At 39.5% G+C, this 12,817-nt stretch overlaps 1 protein-coding gene across 2 annotated transcripts in view; it reads left to right on the top strand.

Annotated features, from left to right (window-relative positions):
• The window catches only part of ly75 (lymphocyte antigen 75), a 145,592-nt gene that overhangs the window by 76,568 nt on the left and 56,207 nt on the right, over positions 1–12,817 (top strand). For both annotated transcript variants that reach the window (XM_020529208.2, XM_048598981.1), the window contains exons 16-19: positions 3,749–3,866; positions 8,704–8,739; positions 9,221–9,396; positions 10,666–10,730. In XM_020529208.2, the coding sequence (XP_020384797.1) occupies positions 3,749–3,866; positions 8,704–8,739; positions 9,221–9,396; positions 10,666–10,730 (395 nt within the window). The remainder of the gene's footprint in view (positions 1–3,748; positions 3,867–8,703; positions 8,740–9,220; positions 9,397–10,665; positions 10,731–12,817) is intronic.

Genomic DNA, 12,817 nt, shown 5'->3' with positions numbered 1-12,817 from the left:
AAGGCAAAATATCAGGTGTTGTTCCTCCAGTTTATGTTTGGCTTCACTCTGATGGTGGAAGAGACCAAGGATGGACAAGTCACCGGGGGTGTGGGAGGAGGAGGAGTTAAAGCAGAAGGTCAGGTTGGTTGATGCGTGCAGAGCGCAGGTGCTCAGTGAACTGGTCCCGAGGCAGCGTTTGGTCTCCCCTATGTGGAGGAGACCACATTGGGAGCAACGGATACAGTAGATAAGGTTTGATGAAGTGCAGGTGAATCTCTGCCGGATTTGGAAGAATTGTTTGGGCCTTGGACGGAGGTGAGAGGGGAGGTGTAGGGGCAGGGGATACACCACCTGCAGTTGCAGGGCAACGTACTGAGTGTGGTGGACAGGTTGGTGGGCTGTGCGAAGCTGACGAGGTAGTCGCGGAGTGAATGGTCCTTGTGGAAAGCGGACAAGAGTAGGGAGGGAAATATCTTTTTGCTGGTGGAGTCCGATTGTAGGTAGCAAGAGATAACAAGGATGGTGTGTTGTATTTGGAGGTTGGTGGGGTGGTATGTGAGGACTAAGGGACTCTATATCCTTATTGTTGTGGGGGGGGGGGGCGAGGGTTTGAGGGCAGAAGTGTGGAAAATGGGGAGATGCAGTTGGGAGCATCCTTAATAACAGAGGAGGGGAAACTACAAGGTCACTAAAGTAGGAGGATGTCTGGGAATTCCTAGAGTAGAACGCCTCCTCCTGGCAGCAGATGCAACAGAGGAATTGTGAGTATGGGATAGCGTTTTTGCAGGAGGGTAGGTGAGAGGAGGTGTAGTTGAGATAATTGTAGGAGTTGGTAGGTTTGAAATGGATGTCTCTGGTGACATGCTTACTGAGAGGTCCAGAAAGGGGAGGGAGGTGTCAGAAATGGTCCAGGTGAATTTGAGGGCACGGTGGAAGGTGTTGGCGAAGTTGATGAACTGTTCGAGCTCCTCACGGGAGCACAAGGCAGCACCGATACAGTTATCAATGTAGTGGAGAAAGAGGTGAGGGATGGTGCCAGTGTAGATGTTGAAGAGAGACTGTTCCATGAATCCTACAAAGAGGCAGGCATATCTCAGGTCCACGTGGGTGCCCATAGCCACCGCTATGGTTTGTGGTATGTGGGAGGAATCAAAGGGAAAGTTGTTGAAGATGAGGGGATCAGTTCTGCCAAGCAAATGTGTCGATGGAGGGGGACTGGTTGGGCCTATGGAAGAGGAAGAAACGGATGGCTTTTGGGCCATCCCCATCGGGGATACAGATGTACAGGGACTGAATGTCCATGGTGAAGATGAGGTGTTGGGGGCCGGGGAATTGAAAGTTTTGGAGAAGGTGGACCTGGGTTCAAATCCTGCCATGGCTGATAGTAGTAGAATTTGAATTCAATAGACATCTGGAATTAAGAGTCTAGCAATGACCATGAATCTATTGTCAATTGTTGGAAAAAGCCATCTGGTTCACTGACGCTCTAGAGGAAACTGCCATCTTTACCTGGCGTGGCCCACATGTGACTCCAGACCCCCAGAAATTGGTTGACTTTTAACTGCCCTCTGAGCAATTAAATGCTGGCCTAGTCAGTGAAACCCTAATGCCATGAATGAATTTTTTTTTAAACTTACTGACAACAGATTTACGGAACTTGCCACTCAGACCCCTTCCCCATGGTTTCCATACAATTGTATGTGGTATTGTTCCAATAAACAATGTCTTCATTACTGTTAACTGTATATTAACCAATTTGAACTAGGTTTTTGGCTTTTACTGTATGGCCAAAGTGATATTACTAGTTTGCCTGCTTATTAATTGTTGTACACCATCAGCTAATGTACTGTTTCAAACAGATGACTAAAAATTAGTCATCCTGATCAACACTTAAAAGTTGTTATTGGGAAAATTATTCATCATCGTTTATAGATATCAAAGATTTTGATGTTATATAATGTTTTAACGTAATAGAATGGTTAACTCAAAATTCTACACTCAAGCATTGCTAACCAAAAATTACAATGAAGAACATAAGGACATATTAGGACATTTGGCCAAAAGCTTTATTAAGAAGATTTCGAAGGATCATCTTGAAGGAAATGAAGGGAGAGGGAGAGAGAGAGAGAGAGAAAGGGAGAGAAATATGGAAAAAGAGTTAAAGAGAAATTGCAGGGTTTAGAGTTTTGGCAGCTGAAGGCACCAGTCCACCAACGAAGTGATGTAATTCAGATGGATGAGAGGTCAGAATTGGAAGATGGTGGATAACCTCTCAATATAGTTATTTTAATCATCTGTTTAGACATGCTGTGACTCACCTCTGGGACAAGTGTGACTTGAACCCAAATCTCTGTCTCTAGGGTAGGAATACTACCACTGTGCCACAAGGCCGCCCCACCCCTATCACTTGACATAATGACACTACTACATTTCTCAAGGTCTAGGACACCAGCTATTCATCAAGGAGGTTCTTGACCATGTTTTAAATTTCACCTGGAACAGTTACGACTGAAGGTGGATTAGTGTACTGTTGCTGTAGTCCTACTACTCCATGGGTTGCAACATAACTTAAAAATGCTTTTGCTGGTTACCAAAATGTCCAATGAAATACTTTATCAGGTTATAAATAAAATTATCTAGCAGCCAGATTTTTAGTAAACATGATTGCAGGTTTATTATCAAACAAAAGTCATTCAATAAAGATGCAAAAATTTGTTAACATACATAGTCAGTAGTGTAGAAATATGAAGGCTTATTACTATAAATATCTCACAAATGCAGTCTTCAGGAAAACAGGGGAAAGCAACAGATTCACTGTAGAGTTTGGCTTTATAAGAAAAAAACTCTAGTTAATGGGTTATTCTAAAAGGCAGAAGATAAAGTTTAGAATGTTCTGGAGTCTGTGGCTTTGATGTTCTGGCATGTTGAGCAAGTCACCAATCATGCATAATTGTTTCTGAGGTCTTGCAGACACAGTTTGCTTAGGAAACACAATCTTCACATGCTCTTTCAATAACTCTATGGAAAGAGCAAATCATTTTCACCCATAACTAATGTAGGAGGGTTTCTTTTCAGAAATGGGAAAGACCAGGTGAGCACCTTGTTCTTAGCAAGCATGCTTCCATATCTGTATGATCTTAGCAGGCTTCTCACCAAGTCGTCACTGTTAAAAAAACAGTCAAGCAAGCTGTTTTTAAATCATGTAATTTGGAGGAAGTCTAGAAGTGGCAAGTCTGATGCTGTTCATGTTCATTAGCTTGACTAGCAGGAGCCTCCTGTAGAAAGGAGACTTGAGGCTTCCACTGCTTCCTCAAGTAGCAGCTGAACTCACATTCCTACCATCAATGTCCAGTCATCAGGTGAGCCTTGGGTATGGCAAAATGATTTCACCCTACCTCCATCCCACACCAGCATTTTCACTTGCCAGTCACTGCACTTTAAGGTAAGAATCTGTTGAAAATCACTGTGTAAATATTTAAATGGATTAGTTAAAAGGTTCATGATCATTAAGTAGTCAGATCTTTCAAATGGAGAATCAATATTTTGTTTACCGGGGCTATTAAGAAAGAAGGTAGCAGTAATAATTTTCACTCCTTAGGAGTACAAGCATAGATCTGACTGTGAAACATAATAACAGTGCTCTCGATTTTATAATTCCTTTGCAGCTGGAATTTTTAACAATGAATGATATCAGCTGGATGTATCAAGTTTGTAATGTACATTTTTAATTATACGAACAGTACAGTTTCATTTTGTACTTCCACAGACTCAGAAACCTTTGTGGCATCGTTTCATGATGTTTGATATCAGAAGGAAATATGATTATCACTTGATGCCCTTCCATTGTGATATTAAACTAGAATGGGTGTGTCAAATACCTAAAGGTAATTGTTTATCCAAATTAACTGCAATTGTCCATGACATGTTGGTTACTTTGCTGCAATTATCATTGCATCAATCATTTAACTAAATAATTAATGTTGAGCTTTTAGATTGCCATGTTTATTATATTAACAGAGAAGATGACACCAGGAAACAGGTTAATTGTGCTGAAATTCATTTATTTCAGTGGGCTATAAGCAGATATAGGATTCATTTTTCAATGATCTTCTTTCATTTTTTATTTTTATTTTTATTTATGTAATTTTTAAGGCAGAGTAAAGAAGTGAATCACTCCAAGTTTGGTTTGTGACATTAATAAATTAACTAATTTTAGAAGAGATGAAAGTTGAAGCACTTTTCTTGCTCCAACTTTTGAGAAGATAGGTGGATTTACAATCAAAACAAAATAGACATCTGGTAGTGCAAAACTTGGATATTGCTGAAAAATACACATTTTGTCAAAGATATTTGCGTTGAACTCATCTGAACAATTTGCAAGTATACTAATTCAAGGGGAAAGCCAACTTTACACTCTGCAATGGAGACTGATGATTGGCAAAAGGAGTCTGATTGGTGTTGCTATAGTGAACGTATCAATTAATGATAATTGACAGTTAAATTCCAGACTTTGTTTAAATTTTAGACCAGGCAGGTTGACTCTGGTCAGAGTATTGCCATGAGAAATTAACTAACAAATGTTTTTTCACCTATTTTGTTGAGTTTAAACAGGCATACTGTATGTACATGTTCTTGTTCTTTCTGCCTGCAAAGAACAAGGCTCTGTGTATTTATATGTGTAGCTTCCAATGTATGCAAGTGTGCCACACCATAAGCCTAACTGACAATCTTGTACCATTTGTCAGCATAATTCTAACTCGAGATTATTCAGCAAGTGATGTCCAATTGCAGAAACACATCAAATGTTGGACACAGATTTGCAAGCACAGGCTAGTTGGGTATGGTTGTCTTGTTTGTTGCAAACAGATGAAGGGATACATTATTTGATACAACCCACTAACCTTTAGAATATATGGCCTACATATTTGGTATCCCACTGGCACTGAAATTCATGTACAACATGGCTTATTTGTGTGATAGATGGAATGCCTTCTTTTTGTTTGATAACAAATCTTGTTAGTGGTGAACACTAACTGTATTGCTACTGCATAGTTAGTTTCACCTGTTGCTCAAACTTTTGAGATGCTTTATCTGAGGTAGAATTAGCACTTATCACAACCAGGAGTGATTGCTCTAGGGCTTCACATAAGTTTGCACTATATATAGCTATTATGCTGTAGGATGATTCTCATGCGCTCTATTTCAGCATCAAGTTTGTATGGTCCAGGTCTGTTTGCAAGGTTGTTGATCAGGTCAACTTTGTAGCATGTTGAGCTGTAGGAATCATAACAAGGTATAGTGAATGGTGATCATAAGTTTTGTGGTAAACAGTCATAAAGAACCCCTGGCCCGTTTCCCAACTAGGTTAGCAAACAAAAAGAGCCCATTTGATTGTTCCAGATCAAATGTGAATATAAACATAAAATGATTACATTAAGACATGTATGAGAATCTTACATGCAGCTGCAGATTCAAATATAGCAAATGAATCATCCACATATTGACAATATGCAAGGGCTAAAAGATTAGATGTAATTCCATTAAATAAACATTTCTCAGAATCCAACAAAGATATTAGCGAGCCCTGGGCTACGGCAACACCATCAATTTGAGCATATATGCTGCCTTGGAAGTGAAATGAACTGCATGTGTTGCTGAGTTTAAACGTTATGTGAATACTGATTCATACTATGGTGGTGTGAATTGAGTGGGGGACTCAATTACTAGGGGTCATGATTTCAAGGTGAGAGGGGAAATGTTTAAGGGAGATATGCGTGGAAAATTCTTTACGCAGAGGGTGGTGGGTGCCTGGAACGCGCTGCCAGCGGAGGTGGTAGAGGCGGGCACAATAGCGTCATTTAAGATGTATCTAGACAGATATATGAATGGGCAGGGAGCAGAGGGATACAGATCCTTGGAAAATAGGCAACAGCAACAGGATCGGCCCAGGCTTGGAGGACCGAAGGGCCTGTTCCTGTGCTGTAATTTTCTTTGTTGGTGGATCTAGACTTCCAGGAAATAGTGCTACAACATGGATGTCTGGCTTCCTTGAATGGTACATTGGCGAATGTATTAATAGTGTCAGATGAACACTTGGATACCGTATTGCTATGTGTGCAAGTTCTGTATTATGGTCTTTGCAAATGTGAAGAACTCCTTCACCGTGTAAGTGGAAAACATGCTCAAAAATGATAAGAGCAATTCACACAACCATTTGGCCAATTCATATTCTGCAGAACCAGTCTTGGATAAGAACCGATGTAAAGGGACAGCATTTTTATGTGTCTTGCACAACCATACACACGCAAAATTGGTGATCCATGAGGACCAATCCTATTATATATATCGTGCCAGCAACTTGTTGCTCTTGTGCAAGATCAGCAAGCATTTTATTTTGATTGCTTCTGAGTAATCCTTTCAGGTTTCCAATAATGAGGTGATACATTTGCTATATTTGAATCTGTAACTGCATGTAAGAATTTCCTTGTGTGTCTGTATGGGCTCCATTCTGTGTTCAAATTCATTTTTGAAATAGAACAGTCAAATTAGCTGTATTTTTTTTTCCTTGATGTCCTAGTTGAGAAATCAGCCATGGGGTTCACAACCTCTGTCTATCACAAACCTATGATCACTGGACAGTATAAATGTGGAATTCCCACTGTTCCATGCAGTATATGATTGACTTTATTGACAAACTCATAAATAGGCTTCAAGCTTGTGTTCACCATGTAAACCTGATGTTGAAATAGGGCACATCAAAGCTGGATAATGGCTACCCTAAGTAGTCTATTTATCACTGTATAATGTGTGAACTCATTCAAAGCCAAAAGTGTCCAGTCTACCTCAGATTATCCAGGAAGAGTAAGGTATCTCAAAGGTTTTCGGTCAAGTTTGCGGACGATACGAAGGTGGGTCATGTTGTGGACAGTGTGGAGGACTGTTCTAGGTTACAAAGGGACATTGATAGAATGCAGAGCTGGGCTGAGAAGTGGCAGATGGAGTTTAACCCTGAAAAGTGTGAGGTGATTCATTTTGGAAGGACAAACTTGAAAGCAGAATACAGGGTTAACGGAAAGATTCTTGGCAGTGTGGAGGAGCAGAGGGATGTTGGGGTTCATGTTCACAGTTTCCTGAGACCTGCCACCCAGGTGGATAGAGTTGATAAGAAGGCGTATGGTGTGTTTGCTTTCATTAATAGATGGATTGAGTTCAACAGCTGTGAAGTTGTGCTCCAGCTATACAAAAGCCCGGTTTAGCCACATCTGGAGTATTGTGTCCAGTTCTGGTCACGCCATTACAGGAAAGATGTGGAAGCGTTGGAAAAGGTGCAGAGGAGATTTACCAGGATGTTGCCTGGAATGGAGGGAAGGTCTTACGAGGAAAGGTTGAGAGAGCTAGGGCTTTTCTCTTCAGAACGACAAAGGATGAGAGGTGACTTGATAGAGGTGTACAAAATGATCAGAGGTATAGATAGAGTAGACAGCCAGGGACTTTTTCCTAGGGTGGAGGTTGCTTTTACAAGGGGACATAGTTTTAAAGTGAAAGGAGGTAGATATCAAGGAGACGTCAGAGGTAGGTTCTTTACTCAGAGAGTGGTCGGGGCGTGGAATGCATTGCCGGAGAGGGTCGTGGAGTCGGCCTCATCAAGGGCATTTAAGAGGCTATTAGACAGGCATATGTTGATAGTATAAGGTAGCGGTGGAGGTTAGATAGACCTTAGGTTTAGGGTAAAAGTTCGGCACAACATTGTGGGCCGAAGGGCCTGTACTGTACTGTACTGTTCTATGTTCTATGTTCTATGTTTGAGCAACAGCTGAATCTAACTGTTTCATGTAACCCAGTTAGTCTTTGCCACTAACAGAATGTTGCCGTCAAACCAAAAAGGTGATCTGCCTATCGCACAAATGAGAAGGGTGGTGTGTGAATTTCAGTGCTGGTGTGATGTAAGGTTTGTCCTAAAGCCTGGTGGATCATATCACACACCATTCCTTTTCAGCTGTTCACAACAGCAAATTCTGACCATGCCCAACCAACCCATACTTGCAAAATAGTGTCCAACGGTAGATGTAATTCTGTAGTCGGACAAAATTTGCTGAATAACCCTAAATGTATGAAGAATTTTGCTGATGACCAATTTAGTATTGTCAGTCAGGCTGACCGATTGATGCACCTCTGCGTACTGGATGCTATATGTGTAAACATATACAACCCTATGCAAAAATGCACATTCACAGTGCCTTTATCAACTCAGTGGGTGAATACCACTCACAGGTGCCAATCATAGCCATGTGAAATCAGTCAATCTGCCTGGTTTAAAATCTGGACACAGCTTGGCAGTTAATTGTGAATCATCATTAACTGGTGCAGTCTCCATAACAAAACACCCTTACCAATGAGTCCATTTGCTGACCAATCAGCAATCTCCTCTTATGCGGTATCAATGTTGGTTTTCCCCTCAAATTGACATTCTTACAATTTGTCCTATTGACTGCAAGATGAGATGTTTTGACAAAAATGTGTTTTTCAGCAATACTTGAAACAAAATTAGTAGCCATTTTTAGTATTTACACTGTTCCTCTAGTAATGTTGTTGAGGTTAAAACAGGAGCGCAGGAGAGGCTCCATATAAATTTTGGTTACAACTTATTAAATAAGTAATTTCATAATCATAATAATAATTGGCTTGTAAGTTATTCATTTATACTTTTTTGTGTTTTGGCAGGGACTAAATTGAGGAGACCTCCCTGGTACATTCCTGGTGAGTCATTTTTCGCAGAGACTAGTCTTGGTTTGAATTGTACAGATCTCTAGATATGACTCAAATGTGTTTCCGGGTCAGACACAATTTAGCATAATGTCTCTCTTGGCATTTAATTGTAATGTTTCAAACGGATGTATTGTCAATTATGTCAACCGTGACAACGGTTTGTATTTCCTTATACCAACTCAGTCTGGATTTTCCAATTGTAGCCAACTATACCAAAAATACCACATTTCGGCATGGGAAAGAGACAAAATAAAGAAGTTATTCCCAATTCTATGTCCTAACTAGTGTTTGGGAATGGCAGAGTGACGGAAATCAAACTTAACAGAAAAATAATACAATTTTAAATGTGCTCTCACATTAAACGTATTTGTATCCATCAAGAAAAAAAAACTCTAATCTCTTAATATTGAGGGCAAACTGGTGATGTTTCAGTTTCTTAACAGTCAACATTTTCCTGTGCACTTTTGTTTAGATGGAGAGAGTATTCATGGGCCCACTGTTGTTATTGATGGTAATGAGTATTGGTTTGTGAACAACACCAAGTTAACTTACCAAGAAGCTGATCTATATTGTTCAAGGAATGAAAGCAAATTGGCTTCCATAACATCCAGACCTGCAATAAAAATGATTAAGACTCATCTACTAAAGGTAAGTTTTACCTTTATTCTGGAGGTTTTTGTCTGTACATTGGCATTACTAATAAAAAAAGTATTTCTTCAATATGTACTCTGAGGTTACATCAAGTGTGTCAAGGAGATAATTAACAATTCGATGATGCTGATAGGGTATTTCTAGTGTTCCATTTATAATTTAGTTCTTGTATGCAACCAGTATTTTTAACACGATCTTTCGAAAACAAAATGTTGTGCTGCCATGTGATGATTCCTGCACATTACCTTTCAAGCTGCCACATGGCTGTGTACATATGCAACTTAATGGAAAGATTAGACAAACTATATGATGAGTGTGGAACATCTTATCCGGTGTGCATTTCCACCAATAGGCTTTGCATTGTGAGCACAAAATCAGCAAATTATATTGTCAAGATATAGATGACCATTTTCTTAATGGAAAATCTGATTGCAACTTGCTACACAGAACCATGAAGCCAAGAGTTAAACTATTATCCAGAATCTCTCACTAGACAGGAATAAGGCAGTATCTTTCATTTCCACTTTGAGATACATTTGGAATACAAATTACATATCGCCTGTATGCAGAAATTTTCTTAAAATTATTAAAATTTTAAAACCATTAAAACTAAAAATCTATTTAACAAAAACTAATTAAAAACTATTAAAATACTGATGTTAAATGGGTATCCAAGGTTTTGTATTTGTGGATATCACAGATATGTAATGATGAGTCTTTGAGGGTAACGTACATTTTTATCCATTTAACATTGTTAATATTAACAGTCCTTGGCATTCTACTGAGAGTATGTGTGCCGATAATACAGCACTTTTTAAAACACCTTTTGTAAAGCTCCCAGGAGAAAGTAGTTCATAAAGTTCAAACCAATTAGTGCGCGAGAATTGAAATTTCCACAACTTTATATAATACTTCAAGCGAAAAGTAAAAATTGTAGCCTAATTGCTTTGCATGACTGGCCTGGAAAAATGGCCATCTGCTAATGTGCACATATTGCACTTGAGGTCATCAGATTAGATAAAGAATAAAAGTTAAGATTCTGGGCCAACACATATATTGAGAGAGGAACTTCTCCATGAACACAAGAATATCCCAGCATCCAATTTAAGTACAACAGTGATGATGACCAGAAACTGACTAATACATCTGACTTCCTGCAAAAGGAAGGAATACCCGAGTGTGAGCAGTTCAATTTGGCAGAGAGAGCTAAAATTGCAAGATATAAATGCATGAAAATTAGAAATTGACTTTTCTTCCTCTCCACAGCACTTCCCTTCATTGCCAAAGTGGTGGGTAAAGGCCATCAATTACAATACGATGAGCAGTCCATTGTAAGTACTGCATATAAAATATATTTTCACATTTTCTATTTGTTAATATAACTTCTAATCACTTCATCTGCTTTCACAATGTAATTGGCATTGAAGGATGTATGTTTCCGTGGCACAGACTTTTCCAAACATTCAATGGAAACTGTTCCTTTTCTGTAAACTATTATACTTTTGTGGGTATTCAATCCAAATAGAAATTGTTTGTTTATTTGGCATTGATACTGCAGCAATGCTACATTCTAATGCTGGCAATTTAATTGTAGAACTGCTTCATTTATTCCATTTTTTAATGGCTTAGTATATCATTTTGCTGCAGAGGAGACCACTTTCACCTTCAGTGTCAGTTCAACACCCAATAGATCATTTCAAGATCTGTTCATCAATCCACTGTGACCTAAATAAAAATAATTAAGATGAGGAAAATTGGCCACGTTTTCACTCCTGATCATTGCTGGAAGTAAATACGTGGATGTGATTTGTGGATTTAGTTTGATCACACTTGAAGAACTATAAGTTTGGTGAAGTTAAACTATGCCTAACCTATCTTAGCTAGGATCATTGTACAGGGCAGAGTTAATGCCTAGCTACATTTTTTAATTGCTAACTGTATCCTTAATTTTGTCCCCCCACTGTTATAACTTGTAACAACAAGAGACAAAAAGCAAAGTAGAGAGACAGTATAGGATGAAATTCCTCAGGGTGCTTTGCTGGTACACCTCACCTCAGTCTGTGGATGATGGTACCAGCCTGATTCCTTGAAGAGAAGGAACATCCTTAACTCCCTCACCAAACCATTGCTTCACTCAGCTATAGTGTCATAGCTCATGGTCAATATGCCTTAAGTATAATGCTCATGATATCTTCACTGTATCATAGCATGTGATCTGAGGGTATAATGATTTCATATTTCATCCGACTTAAGATGACTTGAAGCATGACATTCTACTTGAAGCATTCTCCTCTGTTGTAACCTACAATTAATATTAGATGAGACACTATTATACCTAAGGCATTTAATGTTTGCACTAATTAGTTATTTGCAATAAAAGTCTGTTGGATTCTTCAATACAATGATACCTTTTCCCAGTTTCTTCTTTACAGTAAATAACATAAGTATTGCTGCATCAAGTAAAACACACTTTTGGCTGGAAAATCACACCAACACCATTGTTTGTGCAATGGAATGTAGGTTCAAACATTTACCTGGCAGTCACTGAGTACTGTGCTGGACCTGACCCTTCTTGACAGTTGCAACCATTTTCATGGAGGAAGACAAGCACTCACATGCTAAAGCAATCGTAGCACTCACAAAGTAGATGGACTCCACCAGTTTTCACTCAAGCCTGCACATAACTTCCAGCACCTCAGCATGATTTTCCTCTGCCTGGCTCCGCATCTCTATTAGGTCTTTTATGGCCTCATGAGTGTCCTCATCTGTACGCTCAGCAGTCCTTCCTCATTATCAGAATCTCAGTTGTCACCTTTGTTTGTGAGTTGTAGGTACCTGACTTCATGTGCGCATCAGATTGTGATCAGACTCTAATCTAGAATGTGAGCCCACTGAGCTGCATGTGTCTGTGCTGGTGGAGGGGGCAGAGGAGTGCTGAATGGCATCATCCACCTCAGAGGTGGGAGGTAGAACTGGGAGTAGTCTTTCTGTCACTTTTTCTTTGTTTTGGAGCCTGCCTGGAGAACATTTAGAATTAGTATTTGCATTAGATCAGGGTTAAGTACAATCCTCTTGCCCAAAGTTGAATGCATTAATCCTATGTGTGCATCAGTGGTTTCTGCAAAGACATTGACACCTCCATTGGTGCACTGTCAGCTATGTTCCTCCCATCAGGCTGAGCCAGAGTGAGTCTTCCCAAGTTAGCGACCTCTTTTTTTTCTAGTTTTATCTCAATCTTGATGACAAACCAAAGCAGTGGGTGTTATCCCAAATGGTACATAACTAAGTTTGCAGGTGACAGAATCTACATGTAGTGGGTAGAATAAAATGTGGGAAAATGTGAGGTTATGCCTTTTGGCAGGAAAAGAGGAATTGAGTATTATTTAAATGAAAAAAAAATTGCTGAAAGGCACAGCTC

This window comes from Rhincodon typus, chromosome 7 (assembly GCF_021869965.1).
Source record: "Rhincodon typus isolate 14 chromosome 7, sRhiTyp1.1, whole genome shotgun sequence".
Classification (NCBI taxonomy): Eukaryota; Metazoa; Chordata; class Chondrichthyes; order Orectolobiformes; family Rhincodontidae; genus Rhincodon; species Rhincodon typus.
This window is presented reverse-complemented; position numbering and strand designations above follow the sequence as displayed.